We start from the raw sequence: 18,661 nt of genomic DNA on the forward strand, positions 1-18,661 counted from the left end.
ACTTCAGAGGCAGATGTTGTTGGGTGGAGGTGGGCAGCACTGGCAGATCCCCAAGCATTCCCATTTCTCAGAGGCTAGTCTGCTCTGTATTTCCTAAAGAAACCAGCTTGCTCCAGGTGTTATAGAAAATGTTGTCATGCTGTCATTATTGAAATATCAATAATTTTCAGTCCACTTTGCTTCTGTATGTAGAACGGAGATAGTGGAGGGGATAACCATTTGGTCCTTTGCTTCAGGCTGTAGTTTATTTGGGGCAGTCTCTGCAATGATTACAACCAAAGGCTTTTGCACTAGATCCCAAGAGTCATCAGGATGATTCTGGACCACCAGTGCAAATACAACACTTAAGTCTTGATTTCTGGCCACTGTTTCAGCCCTAGGAGACAGACTCCCTCATGGGACAGATGAAGAAACACACATACACTCATATCCTTCCAGAAACTTTATGACCTGGAGTATGCATTTCTCTTTCCTGAAGCCCAGACCTTTCCCCAAAGCCTCACCTCTGTGTCATCAGTTGCCAGCTTAATAATGCCAAAGGTGCTGCTTTTCTGCAGAGCTGACCAGCCCCCCACCATAATCTCTTATCAGAAACTTGCAGCTCAGCTGGTAAAAGAGGCAGTTAGAGACTTCCAAACCCTTTGGAACCCTGGATAAGCTGCAGTCTTAAATATCCTTGCAAGGTAGAATATGCCACTAAACACAGAGGGGAATTACTTCTGAATAATTGTGGCTAGGACCAAGCTCATGGCAATTACATTTTTGGATTATAACTTCTGGAATCTCCCAGAGTATGGCTGTCTGTGGGTTTATGGGAACTCCAAAAAGTAAGCTCTGGACTCAAAGCTAGCAATAATAATTATAAGAGGGCTTACGAGTCCCCAAAAGTTTTCAAACCATTAGCTACTGCTATGTTTGGGAATATGAGTCACCAGATACTGTTGTCTTTCCAAAGGCCTGGTCTCCTATAGAAATCTTTGTTTCATCAATGAAATCTTTATGTTAGGTCATAGGTTGTACAAGTGTGGGTAGAAAGGTACGAAATGTAATAATATGAAGGTTGTAGGAGGGTAATCTCTTCACTTTCAGCTAAAACTGTTGGAGTGTCTAGGAGATTTGTAATTTCTAATACTTATTTATCATGATGCTTTACCCCTTTTATTTTCAGTATTTTTAAAATGTGTTTTAATCTTTATCATCTTTTCTGGTTTATTTTTGCTAAAAAGATTAATATCAAAGAATAATGAAAGTTTTGCATGTTTTAAAGCACTTTCATTTTAAAATTAAACTACTTTCTTTAAAAGCTTAAATTTCATAGTATTTAAGAGAACAAATGAGATTTTTGCATTGACTAAATTGCCAATCAGAATTACTATATTAAAATGATTATATCAAAAGAAATTAATCAAATCACTGCTTACCAAGTCTTGTATATGCAACTAACCTCAAATACTAACTGTCCTGCCAAGGACTGAGTTTGGTTCATATTGACAGTTTAACCACTAAATTAAATTAATTACAGTGGTTATAAGGTATTTTAGTGTACTATGGGCATCCAGAAGGAAGTTCTGTATTTATATGGCCATTCTTTATCATTAATCATGGTATATCCCCTGAGTTTGTTTGAAGAACGTTATTGATGTACAGGATCCAAACACTATTTTTTTTTCCTCAATTTCCCAGGTCTGCTTGTTTGTTGGGCTCTATTACAATGTGATCATAGGCTGGAGCATCTTTTACTTTTTTAAATCTTTCCAATATCCTCTGCCTTGGAGTGAGTGCCCTCTCTTAAGAAATGGCTCAGTTGCAAGTGAGTACCTTGTCTTCACAACTTGGTATGAGAGAGTGGGAAGCAGGTTAGACCTTTGGGTTTCATTTCGGGACTGTTCAGTCTAGTACTGAAATATGGATAATTCTTGCATTAGTAATAAGCACTGGCCATTATCACAAAGCAAAGAAAGATTGACCCATTGACTTTCCTTTCCCAACTTTGTGAGGCACAAAAAGAAAGAAACATCTACTTAACCTCTGCTTGCTTCTTCACAGCTAGCTATGATGGCTGGGGGATACTGGCAGGTACAGTCCAAACAAGTACTTTTTCCAGGCTTTGTGTGTGCCCTGTCATGAGACAGCTATAGGCTTTCCCTTGGAATGTTGAAAGTACTAGCAGAGAACCTCTCAGTCCAAGTGGTGACAGTCATTCAGACTTGTTTCCAGATGGTAGAATATAGAATTGCATTTGAACATTGGTTGGCAGCAGCAAATGAATACTTCCCGTAAAGTAAAATAGAAATGCTTTTGAGGTTAATAGAGCTTGTAATAGAATTTGAACATCACCCAACAGATAAATGAGTCTTTTATAGTGGGCATAAATTACCCCATTTATTTAATTTATTTCAGTTGGGAAGTCTCCCTGCTCACTTTCCTTTTCTGTGAACCATAACCATCTTTCCTAAATTGTGATGCTCATATATCCTCCTTAGGCTCCTAAGTATTGACTAACTTTGCTATGGCTCAGGACTGTGTTTATGAGATGTCAAAAGAAAGGACTGTGTATCATGTAATAACTAAAGCTCATCTCATTTTCAGCTGTGGAACCAGAATGTGACAAAAGCTCTGCTACAACCTATTTCTGGTACCGTGATGCCTTGGATATTTCTAATTCCATCTCAGAGGGTGGTGGGCTTAACTGGAGAATGACCTTATGCCTACTAGCGGCTTGGAGCTTTGTGTGCTTGGCCATGATCAAAGGAATCCAGTCTTCTGGAAAGGTAAGGGCTGAGCGTAGGAGCCTGAAGCAGAATCAAACTTGCCATACCCCACCACAAATGAACAGACTTATAAAGTGGGTGTGTCTCACTGTAATTACTAAGTCTAAAGCTTTGCAGGGAAGCAGGTGAATCTGGATCCTCAATCAGACAGATCTGGACCCTCCACAACCACATTAAACCCACATCACTAGTTTAGGCCTGTGGGCTTCCCCTCCCTGTCCTAAATCGTAGTCTAGAATAGAAATCAATAGTAGCTCTTTCTCCACATAAGCATGAATTCAACCACTTCTAAACACCCTGAGAAGCTTAGTGGCCAGGAAAGCAACGGAAAAATAAGCAGGAAGAGAAGAATGCAAACCTTGTCTGCTCTGCCATCAAATCCATTCTGCCTTGTGGCAGCTATATGATAGAGAAAAGAACATGTGTAAAAGCTCATAGGAGATGAGGCCAGTTGTGATGTAGCATTCAGCACTGGTACACCCAGGCAAACATCTTCAGGTTTCAGTGGGCATTGTTGCTCAGCTGTCTTACAAGATATTCACATTATTGGCATACTAGTTAATATTTTCCTGGAGACTACAGTACTGTTGAGGAAGGAGGGCTTATAGATCTCTGAATAGGTAATTCTTCTCAGTAACTCACCAAATTCCTAAAATGCGTTGTAGATAGATATGACTGCTTAAAGTAGGTGGAAGGTTTCAGTGGTGTCACTACAATTTTAGTATTTTTCCATGAAGATATCAAATACAAAGTCAACTCCTACTTTATGCCATAGGATCTCCTTCTTTCTTAGGTGATGTATTTCAGCTCACTCTTTCCTTATGTGGTGTTGATCTGCTTCCTGGTTCGGGGGTTGCTCCTGAGGGGAGCAGTAGATGGCATTGTGCATATGTTCACTCCCAAGGTAAGTCAACCATATTTGTAATGCTGCAGCTGTTTTTGTTGTTGATATTCATGTTATTGTTAATTTTATTTATACTCTGCTTTTTTCTTAAGATTGGGACACATGAGAATTAAGGAGGAGAAAGAGGAGAATTTGATGGAAATAAAGGGGAAGTGAGGAGGAGAAAAGAGAGAAGGGAGAGAGGTAAAGAGGACCAGAACCAGAAGGAAGGATGTAAGAAAGAGAAGGAGATTGGGTTGTATCCAAGAGTTATAAGGAGAGAAGACATAAGGAGGCTTATGGATCTGGTTGCATTCCTGATGGCTCTCAGGAAGTTTCCTGCTGCCTTGGCAGGTGCTTCTGTCAAAGCCCTGGTTGATCCCTGGAATGGGAAAATGACTAGGACAGGTGGCATGATCACTCATAAGTGTTCTGTCTCGTGGAGGCTGCATCCCCACTGCAGAAATAATCCAGTTTGACACCATTTTAACTGCCATGGCTCAATGCTATGGAATTCTGGGAATTGTAGTTCGGTGAGACATTTAGTCTTCTCTGTCTGAGAACTTTGGTGCCACACCAAACTACAGTTCCCAGGATGATCCCATTAGGGTTTTAAAATCATCCAGAGAGGTCCTCCTCTCTGTCCCTCCACCTTCTCAGGCTTGTTTGGTGGAACAAGGGAAATGGCCTTTTGGGTGGCTGCTCCCAGACTTTGGAACTCCCCAGAGAGGCCAGGAGGGCCCCATCCTTGCTGTCTTTCTGGTGGCAAGTTAAAACATTTTTGTGCCACCAGACCTTTACAAATGATTGAGGTTGGGCTTTTAGTGCTGTGTGGTGCTGGTTTTGAAGTTTTTTAAGGGTCTGTGTATAGTTTTATTATTATTGTTTTACTGTGTTTTAGTATTTTTAATTATTTGTATATGTACTGTTTTTAAGCACTTTTATATTTTTAATTGTTTTTATTCTTTTAATGAGCAATGTGTTTTAATATCGCACTAGTTTAATTCTATTTTACTGCTCACTTTTATATGTTTTTAATTGTACAGTATTGTTCCTTTAATTGTAAACCACTTTGTATCCCAATTTTGGGGGAAAAGCAGATGATATCGTGAAGGAGTAGGTAAAGTTAACGGGGGTGGATGGGCAATGCAGCCTCCTAGTTTCCCACAGTTGCCCTAAATGGCTCTAAATGCCTTTGATATGTTTTGGTTGATACTCAAGCTGCAGCTCTGCCTCAATGGACTAAAAATACCTGTCCTGTGGTAATGTCCCATCTGGATTAAAGCATTGTATTGAGTGAACTGCCTTTGAAAATGACCTGGAAACTGCAATTGAACCAACCACAGACTGCAGAACTGCTAAGAGGCATTAGACAATTCAATGAAATCACACCAATGTTTTATAAGCTGCACTAACTTCTTGGTTTCAAAACAAAACCAATTCCAGAAATGTTATGTGAAGCCTAAACAAGATGAGGAGAGGGTTACTGGCCTGGGTGACCTTGGGCAAATCACACTCCGTCAGCCTCAGAGGGTGGCAATGGCAAACTGCCTCTGAAGAAACTTGTAACAAAATATTTAGGGTCGCCTTAAGTCAAAAATGACAAGTGCATACAATAACAACCATTTCATAGAGAATTACACCCCCTGGAGGCCACAGGAGGCATGACTCTCAGGCACTGTAGAGGCCGGCACTTTGCGCCGGCCTGCACACGTACTAGGGTTGCCTCGGGGCGTCCTTTCCAGACATGCTGCAACCCTAGTACGTTGTGATGGTGATGCCCTTTCTAGATGGGCACTGCCATTACAACGTCACGGCCGCGCAGCCTCCAAACGGGGCGGCACGGCCGTGACATCTTGGCACTGCTGAAGGACACCAGTGGCGCCCTTTCAGCGGTGCCAGAAGGTTTGTGTCACTGGCGCAGCCTTTACATGGCTGCACCAGCAACACAAAGGAGCAAGGGGCTGGGTGGCCCCTTTCTTTTGTTCCCCGCCGCTGTCGGAGTGTCCTTGGGGCATGAAGCCCCAAGGACACCCCATTCCAGGCCACGGGGAAGTGGCCTTTTGCCGCTTCCCCATGGCTTGGAAAAGCGGCAGATCAGAGCCTCAGGGCTGCTGCTGTGGCAGCTGAGGCCCCGATCCATCGGGGAAAGGGGTGGGTGCGTTTCCCCCCAGATTTTCCAGCAGAGAAGAAAAGGAAGTCTCTCAAATCGCTGGGAGATGCACAAAAGGCATCTGATGGGGGAGGATTTTGTGACAGCTCATTAGCCACATAGTCCCAACTGTTTGGAACCAGGGTATCTGAAGGATTGGGCTCTCTCTCTCTCATACTCCTACCAAACAACATGCTCATCTTTAGAGTCTCTGCTCTGTATGTTGTGGCCAAAAGAAGTTGAGGACTTTTATGGTGGTGATCCACTCAGATTATGGAATATTTTCTCCAGAGAGGCTTTGCCTACCATCTTTTCTGTGGTCATTTTGTATGTGAAGATCTTTCTATTCTCCCAGGCCTTTTGCAGTCTGTGATATTTAAATTTTGATCCACGGATTAACTGTTCAATATTGTTACGATGTCATACTATCATTGAATTATTCACTTTTGGCAGTTCATCACCTAGTGGCCAACACTCTGGTGAAGAACTCGGCTGTAACATACTGGGATGGTCCTCAGCTGGCAAGCATGCAGGCCTCCATTGGGGCTGTCTTTAAAGTTTTTTCTAGTTTGGTAGGAACTACTAGAACTCATGCTCCACTAGCATACTTCCACTCCATGATGAGGTAGCAGAGTAGGACTTTGTGGGAGATAAAGATAATAAAATAATTTAGAAAGGAGTGGTCTGATGAGGTGGACTTGAGTCCACAGAAGCTTATTTCAAATAAAACTTGTTAGTCATTAAGATGCTACAAGACTTTATTTGAAACAAATAGTCATTTCATTTCACTGGATCCTAACATGCCTAGCATTTTTTTGGATTTGCCCTTAGTCCTTGTAAACTCAGGAGAAAGATATAAAATTTTATCAAGTTCATGCAGAAAAATTGTATTTCAAAGTATCTGCACATACATGCAGTGATGTACTGCTCCCTGCTGCCATGTGTCTGTCTGGATGGTTGAATTGACTTCCCTCTTGTCTCTTTTCACAGCTTGATAAAATGCTGGATCTCCAAGTTTGGCGTGAAGCAGCCACTCAGGTCTTCTTTGCCCTGGGCTTGGGCTTTGGTGGAGTTATCGCTTTCTCCAGTTACAACAAACAGGACAACAACTGCCACTTTGATGCAGCTCTTGTCTCCCTCATCAACTTTTTCACCTCTGTCTTGGCAACGCTGGTAGTCTTTGCTGTGCTGGGCTTCAAAGCCAATGTCATGAATGAGAAATGTGTAATTGAGTAAGTACTACATTAAGTCTGCTTCTAAGAGATTTCTCTGAAGAGTGCGTACAGGTGGTGGTTTATATCTATATCAGTCTGTATCTCTATCAATATCTACAAATATTTCAGAATAACTTTAATTTCTTAAAAGAGAAAATGGGTTAGGTGGTTGTTTTATTGTGAAGCTACCTGCAGTTTAATTGCTGGGAGATTTAGAATGTTCTGTAGCACAGGGAAATTAACTTTTAACTATTATTCTTGTAGAAGGTGCTGTGGAAGAATAAGACTAATATCTCCCACATCAGCTGCTTGGGCTTCACCTTGCTTGTTTTGCAAGAAGAAGATGCCTTTCACCTTATTCCCAGAACAAGGTTAACAGCAATGTCTAAGGACCAGGAAATGGCTATGTAGTGACTTTTAGCTTCTCCACCTTAGGAATGCTGAGAAGATCCTGGGTTACCTGAACTCCAATATCCTGAGTCATGCACTCATTCCACCCCAAGTGAACTTCTCCCATCTTACAGCCAAGGATTACACCGAGATGTATGGTGTAATAAAGACAGTAAAGAAGGAGCACTTCCAGAAGCTGGGGCTAGATCCCTGTATACTTGAAGATGAGCTTGACAAGGTATGTTTATAGCTGAGGTTGCTTTTCATGGTTATTTGGGACTCAAAGTCCTATATTATTTAACTTTCACAACTAATATGCTTGTGGTTGTATCTTTTCATAGTTTGTGCAAGGGTGAAAACAATATTGTGTTTATTGCACAAGTGGTTGTACAAAGCAATTGAACAAGAAGCTGCTCAATTGATTGCACAACTGTTTGACCAGCACAACAGCACAACAGTACTAGTATAGCACTTCCGTCCACTAATATTAAGCTGGAACTGGCAATTTCAGGATGTTCTGAAATCACGAGCCAGTGGTGGTATCTGTGCTTGACAGGATACTCTGTGAGCAGCCTGGAGTATTCTGGCCCCAAAGCTCCCATGAAGTCACCTCATTATTGGGCACACCAGAGATTTTATGGGCTTTGTGAGTGCTTTTCTCTTTTCTCACTCACCTCGCTCTCATTTTCAGCATGTTTAAACACCAAGAAACCAAATAACAGGAAAATAGCATAGGGTTTTGAATGTTATACAGAAGAAACCTTGTGAATCTCCTTACTGGCTAGAAGATAAGGACAATGGGAGCATTTATTTGCTGGAACTTCCCTTCCCCTTAATCACAAAAAGAACTGAGCATGAGAAGTGTGCACAAAATGCAACAATATATGGAACAAATGTCCTTGAAGAATATGAGGACATAGCATAGCATAGTAAGTTGGTGCAAAAAACAAGAATCACATTGCATCATGGCTATGGTAATACATGCACTGGGAAACCACAGCTAACCATGGTTTTTCAGAATATGCATGTGTGGTAAAATAGATGCTTGTGCAACCATCAGTATTCATTTTACATACTTTTTCCTACTCTTGTCCATGTAGGAAACTCTTCACATTGGGAGCAGCCCAATAACTGCTTAGCTGTTGGGCTTTAAGAGACTCTGGTTGTACAGACAGAGATCTGTTTACATGAATACATGCACATCTGCTTTTTTAAAAAAAATTCTGCCAAGAGTAACATGAGCATCTTTTTTTGGCTGTGTACAGTCAGTGCAGGGGACTGGCCTCGCATTCATAGCTTTCACAGAAGCAATGACCCACTTTCCAGCTTCTCCTTTCTGGTCAGTGATGTTCTTCCTGATGCTGATAAACCTGGGTTTGGGGAGCATGATTGGGACCATGGCTGGCATCACCACACCCATCATTGACATGTTCAAGGTGCGCAAGGAAATATTAACAGGTAAGGTCACTCTTAGGGAAATTCACAGAGCTTGAAATCTGGAAAAATAACTTTTTGGACTACAACACCCAGAATATCCCAGCCACCATGGCCATTCTTAAAGTCATTAAGCCATTGTTGAATGCTGAAAGTAGAATTTCAGCAGCAGCAATGAAATGTTTTTGTGTCCCAAAAGAGAAAAGGGAAGGATGTGGTATTTCAAGGGAGAATTTTCCCATTTGTTCTGTCTACCCACAGAACAGCATCTCAAGGGTGGGTGTGTGAGTGGGTGGAAGGTATCTCAGCTTGGTTGATAGCACTGGGTACTCAATGTGGTAAAGAGGCAAATGGTTAGAAAGATTATGTTTCTGGAAGTGGATAGACCTATTATTTATTATTATTAATTATTATTATTATTATTATTATTAACCTTTATTTACGAAGCGCTGTAAATTTACACAGCGCTGTACATACAATCTTTTTAATTAGACTAAGGTCAAGTTGTATGAATGGATGTGGGTAGACTTGGTGTTAAGTTGTAAGAGCAAAAAGTATATAGGTGATGAGAACTGGACTAACAAAGAGGCCAAGTGATTTTATGACAGCTTTGTCACATTTGACTCACTATCATAAACCTACCCGAAATGACCACTTGTGGCATGTTAACTTGGTAGTAAATCTCACTGGCTTCAATGCAATTTACTACCATGCAAGTATGCATGGGGCTGTAGCCCAAGTGTGGCCCGAGTTAAGAAATTAACATTTCATCCTATGCCAAACTTGGCTTAAAACTACCCATGCTGTGCAGAGCACTGCTGCCAAACTTCCTTGCAATCTAACAGCTGGTAAAACCTTGAACCAAAGTTAAATTTAAAGACAAAGGTGTCCATATCTTGGATCTGATATGAAACAGGCAGTCCACACTGTGGAAATATTGCAGTCTGGCACTGATTTAATCCTGGGATTTGGGATTTCTTGTGGCACCTGACTTCTTTGACAGAGGAGGGTAAATCTCTCCCAAAACTACAAATCCTAGAATTTCATAGCCGTTAAAGCCATGTCAGACTGCATTATTTCTGTAGTACAAATTAGACCTAAATCTATATTTCCTAATAACCTAAATAAAGTGAAAACCTTCTAATGAGTTATGTAGTATCTTCTATGATCTCATCATCTACATCTGCTTAAATTTTTCTAGATTTGTATGTAGAATTTGTTTTGCCTTTTTCTAAAACAGGGTTGGTCATATACAACCTCCAAAGATGGGCTTCCAGCTCCCTCTCCACTTCCAGAGAGCCCCTGGGGGCAGAAATTGTTTTTTTAACCTGCTGTTGCCATCCTTTAAGATGGTGGTAAAAAAAATCTTCCAGCCATGAGCCTCCATACTAAAAATGTTACAGTCCAAATCTGTGATTGTTTACTTTGAAGTAATTCTCATTATCTATACTCTCAGGGACGTATGCCTAAGATTAGTTATGAATTTAATTTATATCCAGCTTATGGTGAGACTCAAGGCCTTCAGTGTTTACATAGTGAAATAAAGTGCATAAAAGGTGCTGTCTGTTTTGCTTAATTCTGCTTTCCTATAGGGGTAAACCCAGCTGTTTCATACAAGCCAAAATTGACTTGGTTTTAGAAAATCGTGTGACTGTCACATACAGTTTGTCTCATACATGCACCAGTTCCACCATGGTAGGAAGTTTCAATACTAGCAGGTTTTTATCATTAGCAGGATATAAAATAAATTTTCATATATACCAGGACTAGGAATCATGCACCACTCCAGATATGGCTGGAATACAACTCCCAGCAGTCCTCATCACTGGCTATGCTGGCGGGACATGCAATCCAACAATATTGGGAGGGCTGCATTATTTTCATCACAATGTGTAAACATAGAATAGATGTGCACTGATACATCACATGAATTAAACTACATGCATGATAATTGGACTCTTGTATGTGATACATTCTTTCTCATGTGAAATGGTTCTGGTGCAGTCCCCCCCCCCCCCATGCAGAACTGTTACTGTAGCCATAGAACAAACCATTGCATTATTCACTGAACTAGCATAATGCAGCAATTTTGTAATTATTTATTATTAACCTTTATTTATGAAGCACTGTAAATTAGTCTCTGATATATGACAAATAAGGGCAAACAAGTGCTTACTCAAGGATGGATGGCTTAGATTGAATATTCAGGGATGCTATCATTGCATAATTGCCATATCTTTATAATAGAGCAACTTTTTAAATGTATCACCACAGTCTGTATTCATAGACCAGTAGTAAATTGGTCATATGGGAGAATTGACTTGTGGATAGTTCTGCCAGGAATGATGGGAAGCAATGCTTCTCAAGCTATTTGCTGTGAAAGACTAACAGATTCCCACAGTTCTTAGAGTAGCAGTGATGTAAAGGAAGTTTCTTAAAATGTCTTAGGAAATTCTTACAGTCTCTTTCTCCAACATATTGTAAAGTGGAGGCTAATTCCTATTCTTAAAGTCCATATCAATTCACAGGTGGGAAGTGGTGTCCCATTAATAGAGTGCTTTCCTTCTATAGCAATGATGCTATCCATTTGCCTTGTGTCTTCAGGAGAAGGTTGACATGCCTTGTATTCTTGCTGACAGTTCTTATCCTCTGCTCTTTACAGTTGGTTGTTGCATTTTTGCTTTCTTTGTGGGGCTGATCTTTGTGCAACGGTCGGGCAACTACTTTGTCAACATGTTTGATGATTACTCTGCAACACTGCCACTCACTCTTGTAGTCATCCTGGAGAACATTGCTGTGGCTTGGATTTACGGTACCAAGAAGTAAGAGTTCCTTTAAAGGAAGATAAGTGAGAAGATGACCATACTTCTCTTATTGGCTTTTCTGGTTTCCTAAACTTGTGTTTTTTAACACTTAAGAAGCAATCTGAAGGAAAGTTGGGTATATGGAACACTCCTCTGATGGAGGGTCCATTACACCTAAAATAATATCTGACCAGCCAAAGTGTCACTTTAGCCAGTTTTCAGTTCTCTTCCCTCTCTGCATAGCTTATTTGAAACTTTTACAGAAAGAAAGAAAAAAGAAAGGAAGATGTTATTTCTTTAAAAGTAGGTCTAACTCAGAGCCATGAGTTAGACCTACTTCAAAATACAGATGCATCTACACAGTGGAAATAATACAGTTTGACACTACTTTGCCATGGCTCCATCCTACAAAATCGTGGGATCTGTGAGGCACAAGCACTCTTTGGTAGAGCAAGCAAAAGACCTTGTAAAACTAAAAAGCCCAGGATTCCATATGAAGGAGCTACAGCACTTAAAGTGGTGTCAAAATGCATTATTTCTACAGTGTAGATGCACCCTACACCTGCGTTTTGTTGTGGGATTTAGAAGCCTTTGAATCTAGTAAGTCCAGGCCCTCTCCCTTTCTGCCCATAACAACATCTCCAACATTCTCTCTCTCGCTCTCCCTCTCTCTCTTTTTGCCCTGAAAACATAAGAAGACTATGGTTCTGACAGGTTATGAAGACTGTGGAGTCACTGAGTCAGAAAAACTGGGACATGGTTCCAATCTCAAATCTCCCCTTCCAAGACCTGACACAATGGCAAAGTCATTTGAGGAGGAAACCAACTCCTTATCATGGCCTCTGAGATATGTTCTCAGGACCATATGATTACAGCTTTATCCTCTGTAACTACTAAATATGTAGTAGGTTTAATCTTGAAGTACATAACTTTCAGGATGTTTATTTAGACGTTTGGCTCCAACAGTGTTCCTTGACTGAGGCCCTGTGCAGACCACCCTTAAAGGCCAGGTTGGGGGTGGAGTAGAGATGTAGTGTCCACATGACGCACACCCTGGCTCCACTCCCAGGATAGTGTGATGGTGTGTGCTGCACCGCATGGCATGTGGCATCATGACACTCCTCTGGCGCTGCATCTGCACGATGTAGCACTAAAGGAGTGCCATAAAGCCGCAATGTCACAGCTATTGCACCCTTTCCAGGGTGCAAAAAGGAGCCACTTTTTGTGGCTCCTTTTCACGCCCTGGAAAGGCCAGATTGAGGCCACAGCATGTGGTTGCCATGGCCCCAATCTGCCTGTAAAAGGGGTGGCTGGAGACCACCCTTTCACAGCTGTCTGCACAGCCCCTGAGTTTCCCCATCCAAATCAGGAGACATAGGGACTGTGGAATTAATTTATTGTGTTTCATCATTTTGCTTCCTTTTCTCTTCTTAGATTCATGCAAGAATTAACTGAAATGCTAGGTTTCCGTCCTTATCGTTTCTACTTCTACACATGGAAGTATGTCTCACCCATCTGCATGGCTGGCCTAATGACAGCCAGTGTAATTCAGCTAGTGGTCACTCCACCAGGTTATAATGCCTGGATCAGAGAAGAGGTGAGTCCATGACTGAGAATATAATATCCTGAAAATAGCAAGTCCACAAGCTCTGTACCAGCATGAAACCAAATGTTTGTTTGTTGGATTTCTACTCCACTTTTTCCTGGGATGGGATGTCTGATGTGGAGGACCAACAATCCCATTTAAAAAAAAAATGTGCCAGAGATTGGTATGATATTTGTGCCCATTGGCAATTTTTATTTCCTTGAATAGTTTTTTGTGGGTTTTTGGGCTATGTGGCCATGTTCCAGAAAGTACTTCCTTGAATATTTCTGCAGACCAGCAAATGATTATTTAATAACTAGCACTTGTGCAAGGACCACCAGTTTGAGTAGCTCTGATTTACACCATGCTGTATCATTGGAAACATATAAACTGAACACCAATGTATACAATAAAGTCAATAGATCTTCATTGCAAAGGACTGTGATCTTTTGTGCAATTTCTAGTCCATCATTCACTAGTAGATTGTACTCAGTCATTGTGACTTCCATTGTCACATCCTTTGTGGTTCTAGAGATCCTGAGTACTTTGAAATGCTTCCAACTGGTTCAGTTAATTCTTCAAGATGGTATGCATCACCTCTCTTTTAATTCTTGGCTCATAGATTATTTTAGAGTTGTACAAGCGGCGGTTGTAGAAAACACAACTAAAGTTAATTCCAGGCAGAGGGAGAATATCTGTCCATCCTTCCTAGTGAAGTTGAGACCAAGATGCAATCTTGCTAGTAGCATAATAGCTGGTGGCTAATGGAATGTCAGGGTTGCACATACTCAGTTTAAGATAAAGTCATACAGAATGTATGTTCAGGACATAGACACTGACCATGAAAGTCCACTTTATTCCTTCTATAGGAAATCTTTTATAACCTTATGAACCTGCTGCTCTTTTAAAAATAAGATGACTGCCTCATAAAATATCAAATTGTGTTAAACATTACTCTTAAGATATTAGTTCTACACAAGTATTTATATACAGAAAAGAGGAGAATGGTTTTGGGATGGGAGATTTTGATCATCATTATTTATACCCCCCAAATTGAAACAAAACGACAATAATTATCCTTTGTAGGGATAATTGCTTCTTTTCTTGGAGTTGGAGGACAGGTAAGAGTTATATGTTTGCCAAAGGAAGTCTAATTTCTTGGAAAAGTTACTTTTCTGTACTGCAGCTCCCCAAATCCTCCAGCTAGCATGGCCACTGGCTATCCTTGAAGTAGCTTTCAGGGGTTAAAGTCCGACACTTTCCCAAGCTTTGGGAAGATGAACATAATAATCTCTAATGTTATTCTGGTAGTGAAGTAGAAAAATGTCAATGACATTTCTCTTTCTCTTCCAGGCTGCAGAGAAATATCTATATTATCCAAAATGGGCCATGGGTGTTCTTGTCTCGCTGATCATATTGGCTATCCTTCCTCTGCCTGTAGTCTTCATTCTCCGCCAATTCCATCTGGTATCAGATGGTTCCAATGCGCTGTCTGTCACATACAAGAAGGGACGCATGATGAAGGACATCTCTAACTTAGAAGACAATGATGAGACCCGCTTCATCTTGAGTAAAGTACCCAGTGAAACTCCCTCCCCAATGCCTACTCATCGTTCTTACCTGGGCCCAGGGACAACATCTCCAATGGAGATGAGCAGTGTTGCCAATGGACGCTATAGTGGTGGGTACCTTATGGCTACCACACCTGAATCTGAACTGTGACCATCAACAAGCAACCCTCCCCTACTTGATGGGTGAAAGAGAAGAGGCCCTAGAGAAGGAACCTGAGCTTTAGAAATCCCTTCCCAGAATTTACAGCAGTCAGGGGTCAGTTGATGTTGAGTGGTTATAAAAGCTGGGAAGGGAGGAAGCCTTTCCTGTCCATCTCTGGGCAAAATATCAGAACCCATCTCAGTGAATAATAGTAATAAGATATTGCAATAAATTTTATGGGCATAAGGACAGTTTTAGCCAATTGGAACTGAAACACACAAAATATAACTCATACTCAAGCAATCAGAGACTGGAAAGGGGAAATAAAAAAGGCAACACCCAAATGAAAGCTTTCTTGCTTCCCAGAAGCTCTCCCCTATCCATCCCTTTCCTCTAGTTGAGAGCGGAGTTCTTGTCTCATTCAGCTTAGTATATCTAAGCGCCTCTATTCATAGCACAAGGAAGATTTTACCAGACTACTTATAGTTTTAAGCTCTGATAATAGCCAACTTGAACACTTGCTTTGGTGAACACTTCTTAAAAGTCTGGGCCAAGATACATATTAGATTGACAGGACATTACAATGCCCAGCGATGAGGGGGACCAAAACTGATGGAGGACCAAAAATTGTAAGGGAATTGAGGTGATCATGTTTTAGTGCAGTTTGGATAGATATGCTTGCTAATATTACTTGCATTGTTCCTCTACCAAAGGACAGCTCAAGCAGTGGGGCAAGTTCATATATGTGCCATGTGTGTGTGGGAGAATCAAGGAACTATATGTGTAGGACAGACTCTTTGCCATCAGTGTAGTGTTTTTTGTTTGTTTGTTTAGAATTCATTGTGTCGCTCCTGGTATCATTTATCTAGCTCTGAGCAGGCTTTGAACTTGGTAGGATGAAAACTCTTCAGGAGCAGCTACTCTCTACTGCAGCCTTTTCTCAACCTGGTGCCTTCCAGGTATGTTCAACCAAGCGGGGATGGTGGGAGTTGCAGTCCAACATACTGGAGGGTTTCTGGTTGTGGAATGCTGCTCTAGAGGCACACTGAGTGTATGCAAGGGGCTTTCTGCATTATTAGCTTTGTGGATATTAAAATTACATGTTTTTAAAATGACTGCACATCTTACTTCAAGATAGCACTCACTATCTTTTCTGTCACATTTTCTGAGTAACATACTATATTTTGTAGCTCAGAAAATGTCATACCTCCTTTAGATGGTGCATTCAAATTGTCTTTGAAATAGCAGGGTGGGAATGTGGATACACATGTGAAACAGTCATCCATAAGATACAGCAGTGACATTATTAATAACTATTGACACAGCTTCCGTCTCTTGCTTAGTCACATTCAGTTGATGACTCAAGGTCTGCAGTGTTATTTAAAAAACAAAACAAAAAAACAACCTCTTAAAAGTTTTGTTTTATTATGCTTTTAATTGCTTGAGAGTTCTACAGTTCACATGTGGGAGTGCGCATATAGTGAGGTCCTTTTTTAAAATGTTCAAAAATGTCACAATTTTGAAACCATTTTAAGATTATTTTGGAACCAATTTAAGGTTATTTTTCTTTTCTTTCTTAATCTGGTATTTAAACATTTCCCTGCTGTACTATTTGTGTGAGCATACATCTAGTCTGATTTTTTTTTAAAGTGGAGAATAGCAAAAAGACTACTCTTCTACTACCACCAAGTTGGAAAGGTGTAGTTTATAAAGAAATCCTGTGCTGTTACAGCATCATCATGCAGTGGATAACATTTAGAAGGCATTTTAGATCTTATCTGCAAAGAGTAAACTGGAGCCATGAGAGGGATTAAACACACCCCCATGCTTGAAACCCTGCTTCCCCCAAAAGAGTCTTATAATGTGGACAAGGATCAAACTTCGGAAATGTTTTCATGCTTGTTGAATGGGGCCAGGTGCCTCATACAGATCTTCAGGGCCCTTAAGCCTGAGAAATTTCTATCTCGGGAAGTACATGTTTTCAAGAAACAACCATATTGGTTCAAGTGATTTAGATAGTGGTGCAGTGTGGTCAGTTTTGAAGGACAGTACTCACCTTGATAGTCTCCATAGCCACATCAGCAGGGAAAGCCCAAAGTGTCTGTGCCCATATTTCTGTGTTTATGCTGTGTTTGTCACTCCAAAATATTTTACACATCCAACAGGGATAGCGCATAGGAATATATTGTTGCTGGGAAAATTCATTACTACCACAGACACCTACAGTGATTGTGAGGGGGAAGCCTGCTTTAAGTAGCAGGAGAGTGATATGATCATCATCCCTGCTTTAAAAAATTACTGGTGCTTTCATTCAAAAGCCCTGGGTCTTTTACAAGATTAGATTTAAGACTGATTTTTCTATTCCACCTCCATTAGTTTTCTGGTGGAGGCCACTTTAAATGGCTACCCACAGAGATTGCATCCAAGTGGCTAAATGTTTATACACAAAGGTCTCACTATGCTCTTGAGATTCCAGTCATATGCACAGTCATCTGGAATTAATTACTATCAATATAAGTTACACTGCTTTCCCTGTAACCTCACACAAACTTGCACTGTGAGAGAATTTCCCCACTATTATTGTAGACCACCCACACAGTCAAAAACCTGGGGTAAATCCACAATGTAGAATTAAAGCAGTTTGATACCACTAACTGCCATGACTCTGTCTTACAGAATCCTAGGATTTGTAGCTTGGTGAGGCAGACCAGGTTGAATACCTCATCAAATCTTTGGCCTGTTACAGACAGCCAAAATAAAGCTGCTTCGAGTCACAGTGGAGGTATGGTGTTTCAATGATGCATGCGTCCTAAGAGTCCAGAAGCCACACCAAAGCCACGCTCCAGTCCTTAGGTATGGAGTGTGGCTTTGGTGCGACTTCTGGACTCTTAGGACGCATGCATCATTGAAACACCATACCTCCACTGTGACTCGAAGCAGCTTTATTTTGGCTGTCTGTAACAGGCCTTTGGGTTCTATAGGACAGAGTCAGGGCAGTTAAAGTGGTATCAGATTGCTTTAATTCTACAGTGTGGATTATACTCTTGCTGTGATGTAGAAACTGTCTCAAGAGTCACCATAGTGTAGTAGTTTGACTGTTGGACTACAACCCTGGAGAACAGGGTTCATTCACTGAGCCAGAATTCTTCATATTTTTGTAATTATGTGCCTTGTGTCTTTTCTGTTGTTAATGGCTACTCTCTCCAGTGTTTCAGCCTTCTGTCTGGCTTATGAAATCTTCAAAACACTGCCTAGTGGAAATATCTCATATCAACTTAGGAAGCTGTAGAGGCATTCTAGGTTCCATTGGCCAAAGACCAGCTGTGCTATTTGGTGGAGTGAGGCAGTTACCTTAGGCATCAATACTAGGAGGTGCCAACAAAGAACTGTGTGTCAGGCAGTGTGCCCTTCCCCCTAAGTTAGCCTGCCACCTCAGGTATGGTAAACAAAGTTGCCCATCACAAGTAAATTCAATTGCCAGTCTAGGAGGGTTTTGTGCATGTCGTTCTTTCTCTCAGGCAGAAAAATATTTTTAGCCAGTCCTCCTGCTATAGAAGGTAATTCCTTATCTATGCTGTAAAGTAAAGTCCTCTATGCCATTAAAAGTCTTGGCTTGATTTTGGTTCAGCTGCATTAGGTGTGCAATCTCCACTTTCCATTTTGGCTCTGGCTCCATCCATATTGCAGAAATAATCTGGTTTGACAATACTTTAAC

General features: G+C 41.0%; 1 protein-coding gene across 2 annotated transcripts in view; it reads left to right on the forward strand.

Annotated features, from left to right (window-relative positions):
• Positions 1-17,712, forward strand: part of SLC6A17 (solute carrier family 6 member 17) — a 48,666-nt gene extending 30,954 nt beyond the window's left edge. Inside the window, exons 4-13 of one of the 2 annotated variants that reach the window (XM_089514873.1) lie at positions 1,684-1,810; positions 2,047-2,076; positions 2,590-2,771; positions 3,565-3,675; positions 6,797-7,038; positions 7,456-7,648; positions 8,676-8,868; positions 11,507-11,666; positions 13,083-13,245; positions 14,587-17,712. In XM_089514873.1, the coding sequence (XP_089370999.1) occupies positions 1,684-1,810; positions 2,047-2,076; positions 2,590-2,771; positions 3,565-3,675; positions 6,797-7,038; positions 7,456-7,648; positions 8,676-8,868; positions 11,507-11,666; positions 13,083-13,245; positions 14,587-14,955 (1,770 nt within the window). In that variant the 3' untranslated portion in view covers positions 14,956-17,712. The remainder of the gene's footprint in view (positions 1-1,683; positions 1,811-2,046; positions 2,077-2,589; positions 2,772-3,564; positions 3,676-6,796; positions 7,039-7,455; positions 7,649-8,675; positions 8,869-11,506; positions 11,667-13,082; positions 13,246-14,586) is intronic. The other variant, XM_089514874.1, reaches the window with a different exon arrangement.
• The last annotated feature ends 949 nt before the right edge of the window (positions 17,713-18,661 follow it).

Source organism: Sceloporus occidentalis, unplaced genomic scaffold (genome assembly GCF_023333645.1).
Source record: "Sceloporus occidentalis isolate IW3139 unplaced genomic scaffold, rSceOcc1.0.p SCAF_3, whole genome shotgun sequence".
Lineage (NCBI taxonomy): Eukaryota > Metazoa > Chordata > Lepidosauria > Squamata > Phrynosomatidae > Sceloporus > Sceloporus occidentalis.